Source organism: Alosa sapidissima, chromosome 8 (assembly GCF_018492685.1).
Source record: "Alosa sapidissima isolate fAloSap1 chromosome 8, fAloSap1.pri, whole genome shotgun sequence".
Lineage (NCBI taxonomy): Eukaryota > Metazoa > Chordata > Actinopteri > Clupeiformes > Clupeidae > Alosa > Alosa sapidissima.
The window spans coordinates 16,598,609-16,619,294 of NC_055964.1; the positions used below are offsets into that span (position 1 = coordinate 16,598,609).

The 20,686-nt window shown below is 45.0% G+C and overlaps 1 protein-coding gene across 6 annotated transcripts in view; it reads right to left on the bottom strand.

The window, feature by feature from the left end:
- Positions 1 to 20,686, bottom strand: part of gnb1l (guanine nucleotide binding protein (G protein), beta polypeptide 1-like) — a 32,799-nt gene that overhangs the window by 9,249 nt on the left and 2,864 nt on the right. The window contains exons 1-5 of one of the 6 annotated variants that reach the window (XM_042099971.1): positions 14,115 to 14,183; positions 9,260 to 9,416; positions 8,675 to 8,797; positions 7,921 to 8,086; positions 3,395 to 3,487 (exon numbers count right to left, since the gene is read on the bottom strand). In XM_042099971.1, coding sequence (XP_041955905.1) covers positions 3,395 to 3,487; positions 7,921 to 8,086; positions 8,675 to 8,797; positions 9,260 to 9,372 — 495 coding nt within the window. In that variant the 5' untranslated portion in view covers positions 9,373 to 9,416; positions 14,115 to 14,183. Of the gene's footprint in view, positions 1 to 3,394; positions 3,488 to 7,920; positions 8,087 to 8,674; positions 8,798 to 9,259; positions 9,417 to 10,359; positions 10,596 to 10,629; positions 11,340 to 11,418; positions 13,168 to 13,538; positions 14,050 to 14,114; positions 14,184 to 20,686 lie in introns of those variants that run through there. The other 5 variants (XM_042099978.1, XM_042099974.1, XM_042099972.1 and 2 more) reach the window with 5 other exon arrangements.

Consider the following 20,686-nt stretch of genomic DNA (forward strand, 5'->3'; position numbering starts at 1 on the left):
AGGACACCACACTATGCTATGGCTTCAGACAGAAGCTTGTCTCCTTAAGATAAACTTTCACCTCTAGAAGTGAGATGGAGGAGGAACTATGACATGTTGAGGGGGGGGGGGGGGGGGGTGTGATTTGGTTTGCAGGCTGCGGAAACAGGCCTGGCTACCAGAACCAACGGTCGTAAAAAAAGGAATACAGTAGCTTCTCCCCAAAGCGGAGAGAGCTTGTGATCTTGCATGATCCGCTTTTCACTGCGGCCAAGTGAACGCTCTTTACAAATCGTCTGCCCTGCAGCCAGTGAGCACGCCCAGCGGAAGGGAGGGAAAAAAATTCTTTCCTGATTTGTAAGGGGCGAGCGAAGGGAGAAGGGCCCTCCCCCTTTTTCCCACCACCATTTTTCCCCCACCTGCTTCTCCCAGCCTCACTCTAAACCCCCCCCCCCACACACACACACACACACACCCCGAGTGTGACGCTTCTTTAACAAATTATACACAGAATCATACTCTGACACATCCATGCACAACCGCGCCAGCGACACAGACCGTACAGGAAAAACAAATAAAAACACTGGCGAATCAAACCGCGCGGCCTCATAGACAGTTGTTAAGCATTACCGTCTGGTGACCTCAGGCCCCTGCACTTCAGCTAAGTGTAGGAGCGCCCTGATTGATGATGTCACGGGTCGAAGGTCACGGAACCCTGGGTAGACGCGTTATTTATTATATCCTCCATGAGCTCTTCTATAGGAGTGCGATTCACTGGACTAAGGGGGCTCGCGCCTCAGAAACAGATTCATCATTCGCACAGCTAGGCAAGGGGCAACCACTGGACTCGTCGGCCCCACACGGAGTAGAGTACTGGATTGTCGTGAGATCACGGACAGCACCGCCGACCCAGCCGACCCAGATCTCGGCCTCCACAGGTCTGGCTCAGCGGAGGGGGACTGGGAGATCTTCAGGGGTATTCCCACCCCATCCCCCAGCCCCCAACTCAGACCTGCGCAGGCCTGGGTGTCTTGGTCTGAGGCTGCCTGGGCATGTCAGTGTGGTGGTGGTGGTGGTAGTGGTGGTGGTGGTGGTGGTGGGGGGGGGGGGGGGGCTGGGGCAGGAACTGAGGGCCTCACCACATGCCAGGGGGGCCATGAGCGATGCCTGAGATTCGTGACTGCCAGGAGGATGCTGCTCCCGCAGTATACACGCACACACGCGCACGCACACATACACACACACACACACACACACACACACACACACACACACACGCGCACAGACACAGACACACATCCCTGGGTGACAGCTTTCAGGGCACACCACGGCCCAGCTGTGCAGAACTGGGACCACTGTCCGAGGGACCCGTGTCAGAGGGGAAATGCTGTGAGCGGCGAAAGAAAGAGAGAAAGAAAGAAAGAGAGAGAGTGAGTTCTGGGCAACACATAAGGAACCAATCCCGAGCAGAGCTGCGATGATGTCATGGCCGGCGGGCGATGAGATGAGAGTGATGGATATCTGTATAGGAACATTTCCTTCTCGCCGCCAGCCTCTGTTCATGTTAAAAGCCTTAAAAGCACGTCGTCCATCACGGCCGGCCCTAAGCCCACGACTCCCAGCAACACATGGAGACGGCTCCTCCACTCGCCGCTTGGCCTATCAGCCAATCGCACAGCAGAGCTCCCCTACCTTCCAGAGAGCGCTCCACATTCTTAGCTTTGGTTGGGGGGGATCGGGGGAGAGGTTGGAGCGATGAAGGGAAAGAAAAAGAATGAAAGAATGAGAGAGAGTGGAACGTAGTGTCGTGTGGAAAAAAAGAGAAGAGACAAAAGTGAAAGAAAGTGTTACTTAATATGGCATTTAATCCTTTCCAAAAAGTCGAGGGCCGAACGCTTGAAGCTTTTCAATAAATCTGTTCGCAGATCTCTGTCGACATGACAAAAGATTCTGGCTCAAAGTCACTGAGGCATAAAGAGGGTGGGAAGAGAGAGAGAGAGAGAGAGAGACAGAAAGTGAAGGAGAGAGAGAATAAGAGAGTGAGAGAGAGGCACTGGTGGGTGGGCTGGGGCCAATATTTCAGTGTCTTCTCCTCTTTCTGCACTTCCTCTCCCCTGCTGAGCGCGAGGCTGGGCAAGCAGCAGGCCTCACCAGTGGGGATCGTGTCGATAACCAGGGAACTGTCTCGTGATTGATTGACACCCCGAGCAGAGCCGGGGGTGGAGGGGGGGGGGGTGTGCTAGGCTGCGGGCCGCGAGGGCAGTTTCGACGCCAACAGAGGCAAGCTTAACAAATTTAACGCCTTCACAGGCATGCCGGGCTACCTTGACACACACACACACACACACACACACACACACACACACACACACACACACACACACACGACATACTTGGTGGGTGAGATTCTGCGGCTTTCTGCATTTTTACTGTGTGGCAGCTAGCTAGGCCGCATTTTGACAGTTATAGATCGCTCTGGTCACTCCATAAAAGGATCCAGTTTGAAGTGATTTAGTAGCACCTGGGCCCCCTGCTTTGATGTTGGAGGCTGCCTGTTGAGCTTGTCATTAATATTGCAATGGTATTAATTGCTCTGCTGGCAATCATCATTGAAACCACCGATGTCTCTACAAAGCACCCTGAAGAAAAGATTAGGTGCAGGGGCACATTTTACGAACAAACAAACAGTGTAACAAAACCAGTCTTGCCGTTTCTGTGTTACTGACACCACAAACCGCCCACAGCCCTTACCAACGCCACCACCTTTGATGCCTGTTGCCCTCGAAGCTCCTACACGAACCCACCCTGTTGTTAAATGACCAGGATTCATTTCAGTTTAACAAGGGGGAAAATAACCACGACCTAAAAATGATATTAATTAACCGTGAAAATAATTACAGGCCTTGTTCGCCTAGCAGCATGGGGAGGTTCGGAGAGGGGTGCTGAGGAAATCAAGCCTTTGACAGTGTTTACAAAACACCGGGGTGGGCTCTTGGATGCCATCCCCAGGCTTCGGGCTGATAAACGGTTTACCAAGCGTGCTAATTACAGAGCTCGACCCGACAACGACAACGAATTGACGAAAGCGTTAGTAGGGGAGAAAAAAAAAAGAGTAACCCCCCTAACAGGTCATAAATCCGCCACCTCCTCACCCTGGATTGCTCTAACATGTATATTGGGCTACACAGGTAGGTGCAGCAACCTGTCAAACGACTCATAAGAGGACTAATAACGACGGCAATGTTTGAGAAGGGAGTCGCGCAGCGTTGTTTCTTCCTATGCCAAACAGTGGAGGAACCTGGGGTTTGTCTGATCGTGAGAGATAGATAGTGCGATGAAAGGTCACTGCAGGCCTCGGAATTGTGCTGTGTGAGGTGGGCTGGCAAGAAATAAGACAGCGCTGCTGTTCCCTTACCTGCCATATCTTCAGGCACATGACCATGCCCAGCTTCTTGTCAGGTTTCAGAGAGCAAACTGGCACATTGCTCGGTAACTCCATGACCTTCACCTGCAGCAGAAGTCAAAGATATATTAATAAGGAAGCTAACACAAAAGCTTGACAGGTCTGTGGTTATCATTATTTGCATGATAAATGCTATGATTGGCATTTTAAAATGACACCCTTCATTCAAAGTTCTATCTACATTTGTAGTGATGGATAATGCTTCAAAAGGAAGAAATAGAAAAATACTCAATGATGGTGCAAGACAAGTACACACACAAAAAAACAAAAAACAGAAAACAACCTGGTGCTTCAGATCATTCTGTAACTCATGATCATCCATAATTAAGCAAACAAGCAAACACGACAAAGCCTCAGAACAAATATAAACTCCCATCACAGACCACTTCCCTCATACACAAACACCAGTGCCGATCCAAAAACACAGGTGCAGACAGTTACAGTAGAGTCGTCTTTGAATAAGAGAGAAACCCTCGGCCAATCTTCTGGGCACCATTTCCAAAAGCTCTTGCGTTGCATTTTTATTTTGATTCATCAAGTCCTGACTTGATTCGCCCGATTTGATTTCGAGCCTGATCTTTCACAATACAACCAGCTCATAAAACACAATTGGGAGCATAAAAGTTTTTCCTGTGACAAGCACTTAATAATGCCCGAGGGCCAGACTGACAAGGCGCGCCCATCACCAGAAAGTCTATAATCAATCCAGGTTAAATAAACACACTGCCCTACTTCCTGAAGACGCTGGCAAAGCCTCCAATCAAATACACACAGGTACCATAAAGCCCACAAGGCACAGAGGCTGACAAACAATCTGAGGTCTCCCACTGGTTGATTGCGAGCCCCACTGATGATCGAGATAGATCCTCATTAAGCCGTGCATATACGGGGCCTCGTCTAGGAGGCAATTCATATTTTAGCAGGGTGCCACATCTGCACCGCATGTTTATCGGTGGTGTTCGAAGCAAACAAAGCTGGCATTGAGTCCCTGAAGCCCCAACGGTCTGCCTTTCTTATACATGAACACTATAGCTGCTCATAAATAACGCAACTATGGCCATTCCTTTTTTGGGGTTGCATGTTGGAGGGGCACTTCACTTAGGGGCAACACAGAGGGAGGGAACATTAAAATGGAGGACCAGCTTGTCACTGAGGCCATGATGAGGATGAGGGTGTTTGGGAAAGTGGAAATTGATGAGGCGGTACAGTCGCTGCCTCTGGGTCCCCCCTATCCTCGTTTCCTGTTCAGCGTTTGATGGACATTAGTCAGTGACAGTCAGTTTCTGTGCTCTTGACGAAAGAGCTATTTGTGCTTTTTTCATTGAAATTTCATTTTAAATATGTTTAAAAAGGCATATTCACAGCCAAAAGTCAGAGAGGCTTATTCACAGCCACCATACATGCTAAATGTATATTTTAAGTTGATACATTAATAAATCTTTTTTCCTTTTTTGACAGGACAGTGGAGAGAGAGATGGGGTGGGATTTGAAAATGACCCGGGTCAGCCTCGAACCCAGGTCCCTGTGGGCACTTGGACCCACATGTGTGTAGCCAGTTGCGTCACAGTGCCCCCCAATGCACTATTGTGTAGCCAGTTGCACCACAGTGCCCCCCAATGCACTATTTTCTTTAAGGTGCTCAGAGCAGATGACTAAAATGTTTTTTTTTTTTTTGTTTTTTTTAAACCTCACAGGTTCCTAAAAGGACTATTGGTATATGGTTCACTTAAAAGTTGAGGTTTCTTTTCATATAAAAGCCATAAAGACCTTATTCATGTAGGTATAACGTAATGTTAAAAGTGTATTATGTGTAAAATGGGTCCTACACAAAACCCTTTGCTGGAATCAGACTAGCAAACATCAGGTTTGTTAAACAATAGTGTGCATGAGCATCAGGCTTTGTGAAAGCCTTGTTCATTTATTATTAGCATAATCCTCATGTATGAATTAGACAAGTCTGTGCGAGAGAAGTAAAAGAAGTCTTTTCTGATGAGTAGATTTATTCTACCGAAAGAAAGTTGTTCAAAATGGAGCGCTTTGAAGTGCGCCCACTGGTGCCATCTTCCGTTGGAATGTTTCAGGTGACACGACAGCACCTGTCGTACCTGTCGTGCCATTGGCTGAGTGCCCTCCTCAGACTTGGCCGACATATTGCAATAACAAATAAAAAAAATGACTGGGCTGAAAAGTCAAATGTGAATAACAAGTTAACAAGTCCTTTCTCAGTCAACTAAACTACTTGATTTCGGAGAACAAGCTATTTGCTCAAATCTGTCTTGAAAACCCAGGACAAGATCAGGCCTTTTCCTCAGTGATGGCTACAGACAGGATAAATACAGAAGGCTATTAAAATTGGCTTCAGTCTTCATGGAAATATTTCTGTTAAAGGCACAGTCCCCAATTCTTGTGAAATGTTATTTAAGCTCATCAGTGAATCAAATTACTCCCCTCTTTTTGTGCTCCTGCTTCTGATTGGTTGGAATAGTGAATTGCACAGTCCAAAGGATATACCCACAGCTGTGGTTACCAGCAGCACTAAGCCTCCGGCCTTGGGCCTAAGGCCCGAACCACAGTAATGGGTATATCCTTTACCAACCCCACCCTCACTTATGCCATAATCCTTAAGTAAGTAAATGACTGCATAGGTACAGGCTGCAGAGGGGTGAAGGCTGAGGAACAGGTGGCAATTGGATCTGTAACCTTTCACCAGAACATTATGTTTTTTTGACCCATGCTAATTTTTTGTTGTTGATTGGTTTGTTTGTTGGCAGGATTATGCAGTGTAGCATGGGCCAAGAAGAACCCATACATTTTGGAAAGCCAAACCATATTTGTATAGGTGCCCAGTGAATGCAGCAAGGATAAAAACATAATCTTCTTGGCGGAGGTAATTATAAGAAAAGTAAAGTCACTTATCACATATTTTTGTAAATATATTTTTGTATTGTCTGCAAAATGTAAAAATACTTTTACGTGTATTGATATATAATGGTTTTTTAAAGCTAGTTGATCAAAATCCAGTTATGCCACTTAGTCTCAAAGTCACATAAATATTTGATTGATATTTCACTAACAATGGCCACCATACCCATGGTCAGGAACAGGTATAAATTTTATAAATTTAAAAACACTGACCATTACCTTCAAAGTAAAACATTTTGGGAAAAATTCCACTGATTGCAAAGACTATGCATGTTTTTGTTCAATTATTGTTTAATGAACAATGCTCATTGATTTCAATAAAGCTAATATGTAACAATCACTTAATCTGAGGATTTCTAATAGTAACCTCCAAAGGTTTTTATCATGGAGCCCATCAGGGTATGAAGCAACACCCTAATTTCGAGGGTGGTTGTGTTTCAGAGCCTCAGGTGTGTGGGAGCTGAATTGGCTGGGTGGAGATGGAGGAACCGCCATGGCGTGACTGAAGGCTCACGGCACCCAGACACCCTGTACTCTGGCCTGCCTGCCTCCCCGCTTGCCTGTCTCTCTGTCTCTGTCTCTCTCTGTGCTGGGTTAACCTGAGCTGGGTCGAGTGACCAGCCCGGCGCTTTCATGTGGGGCAGAGGCAGAGCAAGGCGGTGTAACACAAATCTGGAGGGCAGTGAAGGCACCCCGGGGGGGGGGTGTGTGTGAGTGCTGGCGCTTGGCTCTCTTCTCCGCTTCACTGGGCATGGGATGGGGATGACCAATCAGCCGCGGAGCCTCTTAATCTCACCTCCACCCCCGTCGCCTCACCTTTCCTCCCTGGCCACTACAGAGAAGAGACACTTCATTCTCTCTCAGCAGACTGGCTGACACCACCAGCTTAGACAGTCAGATCCCAAAAGGTAATGAGGACTCCACCATGTCTGCCTTCTGCATTAAATTAAATTTCTCATAATGAGAGAGATGACAGGCATCACCAAACATTTATCTTCTCAATATGTCCAGAAGTGTAGGCCAAGGGCAATGCCATGCCCTCCCTCACATAATCTTTTATTTATTTAACTGTGATGAACATTATCCTTCTCTTCTACTAACTGCACAACACACTTCTGTGCATAACTACTGCACACCTGCAAGCTGCCATCTACTGAATAAGGATAATTGTTTAAGGAATTCATTGTTGAATTTACGTGCATAAATTTCATTGGATTTTGCAAATAAATGTAAAAGTATCTTTTCGTTCACATGCTACTGAATTGGAATTTCTGTATTAAATATTGTCATTTGATGAAACATTCTCTCTTCTCATTAATGTAAAACCATAAAATACTACAGAACAGACCTGTTCTATTATTCTTGAATCTCTGCCTGTGCCGACAGCAGAGAAATCCAGAATGTTGTTGTTTTATGGACAGCGATTATAGCTTCAGTCATTCGCAGGTGTGCAAGACTTTTTTTGAGGGCACGGGCCTACAGACTGCTACAGCACACACACATCATTATTACCATCAGTCATGATGGGCATGAGCTGTCCGCTTCCTCCTGCTTACCTCCTCCATCTGCTCCGAGGCGTATGCCAGCAGACTGCTGCTGGGCCCCCTGCTCAGCAGAGAACACTGGCAGAAGCCCACACTGCCCGTGTAGAGGGAGTCGCAGACCTCACCGCCACGGCCTTCAGATAGCGGCCACAGGCACACGCGCATGTCCCTGCCCTGACTTCACATGCACGAACACACACACACACACACACACACACTCGTAAACTTAACAGACAGAGCGTTGACATACATGTGTAATGTACAAAGACTGTAAAACCAGGCCCACATGTATATTCCTGTCCTGATTTCCAAGACATACACTATCGGTCAAAAGTTTGGAGTCACTTAGAAATTTCCATTCCATTCCATTATAGAGTGACCCTTACTTTTGACCGGTAGTGTACATTGCAACCCTTAAAACATACACACGTACACTTACACAACCACAATCACATGCAGTGTATTTCAATTACTTTTGTACCTTATTTGATGGATAATAATGAGTTTTCCTTGGAAATATGTAATTTTATGGGTGATTTCAAACTTTTGGACAGAGGTGCAACTCATTTACAAAGACTGTAAACCAGGCAACCTTACACATTCCAAACCTGACTTCAAAACAGATGCACTCTAATTTGTGACTGACTGCTGTTTTTTTTCCCCCTCATCTGCCAGATAGTTTTCTCCCTCTTCTACCATTAGGCAAGCAAGTGGAGCGAGACTGATGAAGCCTTATTGAGTTTCCCTGATGAAGAGTTTTCCTTACCTGAGGACAGTTTCTCTGCTCAGAGTGTTCACCCAGATGACGGAGGAGCCCCCGTGGCCTTCTAGAACTTTCTCAGGCCTTCTTGTGTTCAGGTTCCATATGTGCACAGCCCCTTTTGTTGAGCTATGGACAAAATAAACAACTAGTGAGCAGTAAACTGTTATATAGGATCGCTATGTCCAACATATGTCTACACAGCACAGGTTGTGATAGGGTTAGAGTCTGGAAACGAGCATTTGAGGAGAGCACGTCACTTGTTGTTTTGATTTTTCCCTGCCAATCATCCAACAATGGGGAACGATGGAGGTGATGACAGAGAGAACTCATTTGAAATGTTGTAATGATATCATGGCTTTCATTGAGAGGGCGAGAAAGGACGCCACATTTGGATAATTGAGGTGGCAGAACTTTTTGGCAGTATTTTTGTTTAAAACCCATGTGTGCAAGTGTATGCTTTGGATCCCTTTGCATCATTTATCTAGAAAAGTCAGAGACTGCTTCTATTCGGCGAATTGCAGTAATAGCTCATTTGCTCATTTGAAATGCATCTCACCAGCCAGCTAGCCAACCAAACCCACCACTCACCCGGAGAACAGAAGAGGGGGGTCTGGCCTGTTGCAGCTGAAGTAGAGGGTGTTCACAGCGGCCCCCACCCCCCTCAGGATGTACTGGGGGTCCGGCGGAGGTCTGGCCATCATGTACGCACCCACTGACGACCCCACCCAAATGTCATGTGCTCAGCCTGAGAGCAAAACAAAAAAAAGCACAAAGAATTTGTCACAGGTGGGTTACAAAACTCCCTCTGGCACTGAACTGTTAGCATGCGTTAGCAGATTAATGACGGAACAGAAAATGATAGTGTAAGGTCAAGTTGAGTCTGGGTCCATTTTCTTCATCAGTCTCAATCTTATAGATTATAATCTTTTTTGAGTTGCTTTGGCTTTGGCCATTAAGAGCAATTTGGCCTAATGTATCCAATTTTAAAAAGTATAAAAAAAAGAACAAATCTAATCCCCTCAGCATTTGACCTGAGACATGGCGTTTGTGTTTACGGTGTGGATTCCTGCACATAGCCTTCATTAGCATCTCAGCCCATAGCGAGGACTGAAGGCAGGCTAACGAGCTGGCTAATCAAGCGCTATACCAGCCTTCCACATTCATCTTCATCTGTCGTAATAAAAACAACCTGAACAGACAGTCATTTTTCTCCACCCTCTAAAATCCTTGAACACTCGCTCCCCACGAATCATTTCACCACATTTAAACATGACTACCTTTAACATCTGGGGATTCGCTGTATGTCATATAAATAAGGCCTTTGGGCCATGGAGAGAATTACTTTTTTATTTTTCCTTCCATACGATAAGACCTCTTACTCAATAAGGCACAAATCACAACGGCAGACAGCTTAATTACTGTAAACACAACAGGTTTCACCCTTTTATACATATATATATATTAAAAAATGTCATCAAGGGCAGGTTTTTCACAAGGCAGAAGCGCATAACTTTTTTTATGTGTTGGCTGTAGACAGGGCTGTACTGGAAATAGAGCCAACCACAAATATGCAGGAGGAAATTATGTGTCAATGTCAAATTACATAGTTGTTGACTTTCAGTCTTGATATGGCATACAACAGAACACCCTCACACGCACACTCACACGCACATAGGCTAAACAATCACCAAAAAGGAAAGTAGGTTATGTTGTCCCTGAGTTTTTGTGCCAATGGCCGTGTCTTTCCAAATTTTACAAGCACTGTAAATCTGCCGACAGAGATAGCCAATGAAGACTATCAATCTCCTCCTTGTACCATCTTCCTAACGATGACTCCAGGCCCTTCAGGTGAAACCCAAGCCTGTGGTATTTTGGAATGGACCCAGTTTGGAGGGTTAGTGGTTAAATTGTCCATGTTAATCCGTCAAGCGGAGACGGTTCCCCGCTGCCCTACCTGCCTAATTAAGAGACTGGAACCGTGCTGCCCTCTCAGTCTGACCCCTCACAAAGAGCGCAGTCACGCTGTGTCCTCTCTCCCGCTCTCCATCCACCCCATTATAGCGGCAGTCACTGTCACAAAAGCCCCCAGGGCCAAATGAATGGCTGTCCAACCTCCAGCAGCCGTGACCATCAGATCCCAATCAGGCGGCCCAGAGACAGGCGACCAGAGTAAACGGGCAGTTAAAAAACGGCTTGAGTTACAGTCCCTAATCAATGGAGGGCCTTAAAGAGAGAGAGAAAGCAATCACAACTGCTTTACATAATCAATAAACAGGTGGACCTTTCAAGCAGCTTCAAAATGATCAATAAAGAGTCAGGTTCTTAAAGGCAATCAAAATGGTTTCAAATGAATGACAAGCGGTTGGTAGTAGTAATTAAGATCTCTAACTGTTCATGAACAACCACTTTCCAGTCCCCATATAGGGCAATGAAGGACACTAAATCAGTGCAAATAGTTTTACTCAAGGAAATTTCAATGAAATTTCTCCCTCTGCAGCAATGATCGTAACTGCATCGCTAACAACTAAAATAGCAAGCTGCCATGACAACATTGCTACACAATACCATTGCTCTTACTATTTCATTCCAGTTTTGGACATCATGGGAGGCTTTTTTCTTTACTAACGACAGTTTTTGGATTTGAAAAATTCCCTAACCATTGTAGGTTAAAACACCACACAGGTAGCTTATGCGGTTACACCCTTAAACTGGCAAAACTTTATTATAACACAACACTTTTTACTCACCTCCTGTCAATCCGACACAAAGAGAAATAGGGGATTATAATGAACACGAAGGGGAGAGGGCACCATTCACAAGGGTGGAGGTGTCTGCACATAACATTGTAATCATGCATGCACACCTCCTCTAGCATCCCTCAAGTCTCTAGGAGCGGTCTTCCTCACACAAACACAAACACTGAGCCAAAACAACAATGCGCCTAAAGAGACAAACAAAACAAGCCGGAGACACACTGTCGATCACACGCTCTGAGCAGACCCTGCCATTGTCCTACGCCGTGCCAAAGATGCGGCAAAACAAACAGCCTGAGTAAATACCAGGCTTGTCAAGTAACAGTGATCATCTGCTTGACAACACACAAGTGATTCACTTAAGCCTGGAGTGTATGCAGCAATTGTCATTTGGTGGGATGCCTTAGCAATGCTAAAATGTTTAGCCCCTCCTAAAATGTAAGACAATGAGGCACACACGTCCGATGCAAGAACGGTGAAAATGACTTTTGAAAATGATCTTTTCAAAACAAATAACATCATATGCTCGTTCAGTGAATACAACGTTAAATGTCAGAGCTCCCTCATATCTGTGATGTGATGGGGTAAGCATGACTCAGTGAATCTCATAATTTCAGCCACTGCATGACAAGTCATCACATGGGCCGCAAGACAAGTCAGAAGAGGGAATGATAGAAAAGGGTACAGAGAGAGAGAGAAAAAGAGGGGAAGAGAGAGAAGATTGAGGTTTCTACTCCCTCTGTAATAGATAAGACAGCTCTGGTAATCTGACTCTAAGTCTTTGGATAAAGCCAGTTTGTCTCGTCTCGGCCCGTCTGTCAACACCTCCTTGGTAATTAGGCCTAATTATGAGAGGGAGAGTTCGCTTCCCCTTCATGTTATTAAATAAGGGCCAGCCTCACTGGCCAGGTATCTTTCAACAGCGGCAAGGGGCTGGCGACCTTCAGATCAAACGAAGCCACTATCTGTGCCCCATGGTTTGCTGCTTATATGAGACGGGGATTGAGGAGACCGGTCATTTTAATGTGGGCTTCAAAGATTGGGAATAGGCCGTCCGCATTCCTTCGCTGGCTTGGCGGAGCTGGTATCGTGTAATAGGCAGCTACCCACCTGAGCCGTGAGGCCGCCTCTGCCCCGGGCCCGCGCAGCCTCCCTCCTCCCGCTCTCATTTTTTGCCATTCATAAATAAGCCGAAGACACAGAGATCACAGAGAGGTGGCCATAGAAACCACAGACTGTGCCTCATCCTTTGTGGAGCCGCTGCATAATATAGCACAACGGCATCAGAGAAATACCTTTCCCTGATTTGTGCATGGGAAAGAAAAAAATTACACAATGCATCTGTTCATAGCGGAATAATAATACAAGCTTATAGTCTATTCAATAGACTCACAGACTCACACAGAATTTCTTTTGGACAAGCTTGCTAAAGGGCCGGCCCTTAGGTTACTCCTCTGTGCCATGCAACCATATTTAAGCGATTAAGTCATTCTTCTGACTTTATCGAAACATTCTTATCTTGTTTTGGCCTTTGCTTCTCTCCATTCAAACGGAGCCTTTCCACCTCACTGGGGGCAACACAGCGTACACATCATTAGTCTGCCTTTTTTGTTTTCCGTCTTCAAACTATTCTGGTGAGCAGGGGACCCCCAATCCAGCCACTCAGCAGGCTTTAGATTCGCTTACAGAGGAAAGAGAAGTGCTGAATGGAAAAGGTGCTCCATTATAAAAAAAAAAAAGGCCAGTTAAATAAACAACGTAGGAAGTGCACAGGACTCCCACCCTTTATTGTGCAGTCAAACACGGGTAAGGGGGGAGGGGGTGAGGTGGTTGGCAATCTAGGCTGGAAAAACACTCCTGTGGAAGATATAGAGGGTGAAGTCAGACCCAAGTGCACCAACACCCACTGTCACTCACACTGTCAGAGGGGGGAAGAGGCTGTATTGTTCCTGTCAATGGCGTGAATGCTGAGTTCGGCCGCCAAAGATAAGGGCTGAATGCAGAGCGTCTGTCAGAGAAGTTCACTGATGGAGCACTTTGTCACTTCAACCCTGATCTAGCTGGGGCTTACCGGTGATTACTAACAAAGGTCGAGGACCAACAGGTAGGCCTACCTGTCCCTTATCTGTTAGCATCAACGCCAGTTTCCTTCCTTGGTGCTTTACCTAAACACCTGAAGGAGGAGGCTAGACTATTTGACAGCCCGAGGCAGGCTACCCTTGGTACCACGACAATTATGACACATTAAATAATGCGGAGAACGTATGAAATGTAATGCAATGCATGGAGCAAACCCTAATCGTATTGATCGTGACGTAGACCACTGCTGAACCCACTTTTCTGCATTACGTTTATCTTATAAAAACAAATGTTAACTGAGATGGGCTAAGCATTTTGCAAACATAAAAGGTCTTCTGGGAAACTAGCCTACTTAATCGCGATCGCACTAGAAGTAAACACTACAGAACTTTACTGGACTCCACACAACTTCTTTCAAAACATTCTTTCGGTAACGTTAAGTGTATCCCACTACAGGGAACACAAACACAGAGACAAAAACACAGGCTTTGACAAGAAGGCGACAAGAAAAGGAATAAGCACAAATATTTGCCAATTGTGACTTTACATAATCAAACTACAGACGGACCTTTCAGAAGCTAATATAACACAGCATAAGCTGGAAACTATACCTGAATGGAAGACCCGTGAAGAAAAACATGCGCCGTTGAACTTGAAAGACCCGAGAGTTTCTAGGGCTGCCCATAGCGGTGCCTGATTTTTTTTTCAAGTTCACTCACACACACGGAGCAGCCTATGGAGTAATCTGAGTATCCAGAAATTCGCATCATGCTGAAGGAGCATCTCAAGATTTTTTGGATGAAACCTTAGAGAGAGTTGCGCATTTTGACTGTCTAACGACCCATTACGAAAAAGAAATAGGCTATAGGGATTAATTTTAGTCTACAGCCTAGGACAAAATGTTGTAGCAATCGTAGCCTATGAGCAGGCTGGTATAGATGGGTAGGCTAGGCCTATTATTGGAATATTACAGTATTTTTGGACATAGAAGTAGCCTATTATAAGACTGTACTGTACGAACACTAGGAGACACGGATATTATAGGGGTATTAAAACATCACAGAAATAGACTAGGCCTACTATAGAACAAGGCCTAGGCTATAGAAATCAGGCCTAATATAAAGGAAAAAATAACATTAGGCCTATAGAGTATAGTTCTTTAATAAAAAAATAAAATAAAAAAGCGTTTAGCAAAACGCTAAATCAGTATTAGGCTACTATAGTTCTTTTCATAAGGTACTATAGGTCTTAGCGTTATTTTTCATTTTGTGCTTCAAATATATATTTAACTCTCTAAACATCCTTACAGGCTAATACAAACCTACTGCACACAGACGATCGTTCATTTCCCCCCTTAGCCTAATAGAGAACTGAGAGGGGGGAAAGAAAGGTCTAATCCACAACGCACACAGTGTTCTTTCATAAAGCAGGAGAAACCTTTATTTGTCCATTCCTATCATAGAAAAGGGGAGGTTCAGGCTCGACTGAGCACAGGCAAAAAGATTAGATGAAACCAGAGCATTTTAAACCTCTTTGGGGGCCCTGGATTAAGCTGGGTGATGGCTACTGAGTGCCTTTCCCTAGTAGTCCTAAAATGAAACAATAAAGCATACAATTCCACAGGTGTTTGTTAAAATACATGGGAATTTGGCATGAAGACATCTTGGTTTGACATGGGCATCTGGGCTTTTAAAGACTTAAAACTCAAAATAACCCCTTTGTGCCTCATAGTAATTTAGCAGTACAATGTAGCATTGACCTAATCTAATCAATTTTTTCCCCCTATCAGACCAGTGATGAGATGGGTTTGCAGGTGGGTGATGGCATCCGGGTAAGTCAATTATGGCAAATGGACTTGGTGGGATCGTGAGCCCTCAGCAGGGGGTGTGAAAAATTGTCTTCAGTGCCGGCCTGGTCAGGTGCCATCCCCAGTGCCCTCATGAATTATTGGTAGCCTCTCAGCTTACCCACGTTGAAGCACAATGCCAGGCTGAGACAACTATGGTCTCCCAGGGTCTGGGAGGGGTGGAGAAGGGGACAGACGCCATTGTGCCCCCTCAGACTGGAGTACGCGAGAAGGAAACGCCAGCGCTCCCACACTCTCCCCTAGCACGGGGACACTCTGCTCACCTTACAGCTCATCACTAAATTGGGAAGGTGCTTAGCTAAGTAGCAAAAGTCTGACTGTTACCTGAGTGATCAGAGACTGTCCAGGGAAGGTAACAGATCTTGGGTCTGAATAAAGAAATAAGATGCATTACTGTGAACAGCTGATCAAAGTGGTGTTTGAATGCATATAATGTTGTTGTTTTTTTTTGTTTTTGTTTTCATCAAAGTCATCAATGTTCAGTAAAATAAATCTGTTAAGGTCATTTTTGAATAATGTTATGTGTTGTGTCCACTGTAATATGTTAAATTAGAGTTTAGAAGTAGCCTATTTATGGATATCCAGATGCAGTAATGAACATCAGTGTGTTTAATGGGCACTCACACAAGACATACACACTCACTTCTAGTGTTGTCAAGTAAAGCTACACTTTAGTCTAGTGCCAAAGCTGTTCCAAGACAATTGTGAAATGTTTCAAGTGTGCACTTCGTTCTGTCTGCCAACACTGCGAGCAAATCCTTGCACACCACTATTTATCCTTAGCAAGTCAACTTTAAAGTGTTAAGGCATTTCAAGGTTGTGGGTGAATCCGATGAAAATTGTTTTTCATGGCCAAATGTGTGCACTCAACAGCATTAGAATGAGGCTTGGACCCTTCTGTCATAGCACCGGCAAAGCAAATCTCAGCAGCACAGCACAAGTCAGCACAGATCAGCTCCACCAACAACATCTGTGTTAGCAGCAGCAGGTGTGAGTAGAGACATCACCATGGCACAGACAGTGACACCAGCACAAAAATGTACAGACTCACACTCAACAGGCACGTTTGGCAAGAGCCCCAGGTTCAAATAATGGTGGGGGGGCATTTCAAGTCTAAGAATGTACATGCGTATGGAAAGGGTGAGAGGCCTGTGTTGAAATTTGGAGCATTCAGGTACAGTATCTCTGCGGTTGTTTTTCTTGGGAGGCTTTAAGATAGGGTCGTGGTGAGAGCGGAGTGAACTCAGAGAAGGTGTGGATGGACTGTTGGATCGGGCTGGTGTGGTGTGAGGGGGAGAGGATAGTCGCGCCATTCCTTGGGAAGAGTTCCTCCCAGGAGCTGTGCGTCAGAAGAACTACCTCTTATCGGGTCCTCTTTGAAACACTCTTGCACTTTTCATGCAGTCAAGATCACATATGGACAAAGTCAAGGACAATTGTTCGCCATACTCACATGCAGGATATGTGGGAACCTGACAGTATCTGTAATGTCATGTTTTCTTTCTTGATACATACACATTTGTCTCAGTGCAGTGGTCGTCTTTTGCTTTGAGCTCTACCACATAATGATCACCCATCCAACATGGGCCTGAATTGTCATGCATACGACATAAAGAGCTGGGGCCATGATAATTACCGCATGTAGTGCTGTACAAACATCGCTGTGTGTGCATAGAACGGTTCTTGAGTTCTTGACCCTGCCATTTTGGTTCTACATGCTTAAAATGGTATCAAGGAGGAGCAGCATTGAGACGTTTAAGTGAAGGCTAGTGTTTTAGTGTTCCATTTCAAACTCTATATATCACTGATACTTGGCGAGGCGTCCCTTCCTGTGATCTCTGTGAGAGCAGACAGCCACAACAAAGACATAAATCACCATCCAATGAGCAGCTACAAACAAGACAAGCAGGTTACGAGTCTGATTTGAATCTAAGAAAGCATATGTTTGGACACATACTGTAGACATGCACACAAATGCGCACACAAACTCACACTGCGTGACGTTTTTCTTCCTTTGAATTTACTCCAACACATACAGTGCTTGGTACTGGCTCACTAAACAGGAAACATTAATCACGCTCAACACGCACAACGGAGTCCGTCCTAACATGCAGTCTCTCAGCTTCATGAAACAGCCCCCCCAATAGCATGCAGTCTGAAACGTGAAAAAAAGGTCCTAGCCAAAGAGGTGAATCTGTAGTGGTGTTGGCTTCCAAGGCCTCTGGTCTTTGTTAAACATTTAGGAACAAGAGAGGAAATAGAGCATGCTGGATTAACACCTTGTCTACACGAGAAAGCAGTGTGCTTTTCCTCAGCATTTTCAAAAGGATGAGGTTTATGATAGTGTAAAAAAAAAAAACATTTCAATGTTGTCAGTGTAAGATGGTTATCATCATCAAGATTATGGCCCTTGCCTTTACTTTGCATGTTCGTGAGAATCCTTTGTTTTGTACATAGGGATCTGTTTTAAAGGGTTTTGGTTTTGTGTTTGGTTAGTGTTACTAAAATAATACTAAACTAAGCTAAAATAATAACAAACCTTTGCTAAGAACAATTAATAAAAACAACCCAAAACAAAATAGGACAAAACATCAACTATATCAAATGAATTTGCATAGACTTGATCTTCTTAAGAAATGTTTTGTTGGTGTCTTGCTTAACCCAAAACACCCGCTAAGGTATTGAGTCATTATGATCTGGTTAATCATGGCTAATGTAATGAGGAAGAACTTAGCGTCCTGTGTGGCCTCGTCTGACAGCATGATTTGTGTCACTATATAAATAGCTGTTTGTGTCTGGGCATCGAAGGTGAGACTTGAGGATAAGACTCTGTTTTCATTTCTGCCAGTCTAAAGAAGGAGCCCTGTGAGTTATTACGCAGAAAGGTGTGTGGCATTTGAAATGGCAATAAGATGGTCGTTTTTTTGGAGGGAGAGGCCATTACCTCTAAATTGAGTAGTACACATTAAACAGCTTCATAAAACAAACTCCGCTTTTACTTCCGAAGAGTCACTGCATCCTCATTGACAGCATGTCAACAGATAAGCACAGCAACCATCCAGCACTGTTTTATGAGCTCATCATTATGCTACAACGATACTTAAAGCAAGGCCATCATTTTTAACATCCTCTCTCTTGGCTGTAGCACAATGCTTTCAGAAGTTCAGCCTAGACAGCCAATCCTCACAACCAGGAGTCCTCCTCCAGTGGCCTGCTGATTTTCTCACAGAAGCCCAGCTCTATAAGATAATGGCCCGTGCAGACCATATGCTCTGAATTACAGGTCCAGTATCTCCTCTTATCTGTTGCTGATAAGCCCACTTCCCACTCTTTGACCTCAGGGTGGCCCTGCGATCATTTTAGGCCTGAAGAGTCCAAGGGCCAGACCCCATTGGTCATTAGTCAAATTCTCAAACTCAAATTCTGAGCTTGAACCAAGGAATTGTCAGCAGTTTTCCCAAATGCATGACAGTGATGCAGTCACTTCCATGGATGAAATCAAATGGATATTAGCTCATGTAACAATGGCCATACTGCACAGTTGTATCAAACAGCGAAGTATAGCTTCAACCCCTCCTTCTGTCTGCATCACCACAGTGTGCATTAAAAAACATTAGATCATAGTTATGCAATGCAAATACACAACAATATTATGCAATACGACTAAAGCTGTAATAATAACAATGTAAGATTTAAACTTTCTGTCTACATTACTACAGTGTGCATTGAAATCTTGTGGCTGACAGCTCACACTAATGCAAAGCAAGCATTAAAAAGACTGAAACTGGTTGGATAACATGCAAATGTTCAATATTACAATGACGTAACAAGAAATAGCAGGACTCTTCAATAGTAAGAGCACTGCTGGTTCAGCGACCACAAAACACCAGACTGTTTGAGTCAAACCGTCTTGCTTCATTGGTTAACCAGCCTCCACTCACCACCCACACCTCCTCCTCCTTGGTGTTTCTCCCCAGGACCCCACCCTTCCCAGGCCCGGCAGAGGCCCTGCAGGCATCTCACCGTGACAGTTCTGAAGAAGTCGCTCATGGCCCGGCAGCCGCACCATAATTGGCCGCTATTCATTTCGCCGAGCTAATCCTCGACTGGTCTCGTCCTTTTTCTCTCTTTTTTTTTTTTTGCTGATGCGAGCATCACTTCTCTCTCTCTCTTTTTGCAAATGTTTACACAAGACACTGAAGGCAGATATGTGTAACTCCTCCCTGAGCTTTTTGGACACAAACGCCGGGTCTGTGTAACCAAGCGTGCGTCTCATCTTGCCCCTGCGTTTCTGGGAGGCCTGGCAGACTGAAGCCACAATGGCGCTGTAAATATAGGCCTTGAGCCGGACTGTCAGTTTTCAATGGGCTGGGATTAGGCCACGGAATATCGCTAGAACGCACCTTGACATGTTGACATGTTCTGCTAAGTGCGTTTCAAGGTGGATTTAGCCACATTTGTTCCATTTTAGGGCAGAGACGAAGAATAAGAAGAAGAGAAAGAGAGAGAGCGAGAGAGGGAGAGAGAGATTGAAGGGAAAAAAAGACAGGTCTAAAAGCCTGATGCTGCCAAACAGGTCTGCTCTCTTTGACTTGGTCTGGGAGACTTCACCCCCTTTTGTGCGTGGAACAGAGCTGCAGAGTGGAGTCCAGTGTTTTTAGGGGTGAAGTTGCTTAAAGGGGTTGCTGCGTTTGTGAGAGCCCCGTCCTTAACCAAACAAACAGAGAGGAATTTCGGCCATTGTTGGTGCACGAGCTTGAGTGACAGGTCTGCAATGCAGAGGAGCCCTGTCAGTGGAGACAAGGAGGTCAGTGAGGGCCCACCCCCCCACTGAGCATGCTCTGCTCTGGAGACCTGACCCAACACACAAGTACGCAAATACACACACCTACAGAACACACACACACACACACACACACATACACACACAGCAGTCCAAACTTGACAACACATATTTAGTCCTAATTCAGAGTTTCGAGTTGAGCTGTCCAAAACCTGACACATACATAATCAAAGCTTGTTATCACACACAGATGTGTATATTCACACAGACAAAGTTAAATACTGCACAAACATCAACACGCACACATACACTGACACATCAAAATACACTGCTAGAATATTTTATTAATTTAACACTTACACTGTGTACAAAGCTTTATGACAAATACGCTTCTCTATTTACAAAATAAATGAAGGTTGGAGACCAGGTTGACATCAGACTTGCTCTGCCCGGGTTCGGGTTTTCGAGCAAGTCCTCATTAGCTGGCCCCTGGAAAGCTGAACCCTGACCCCACCGGCCGCCTTGTTTACCGG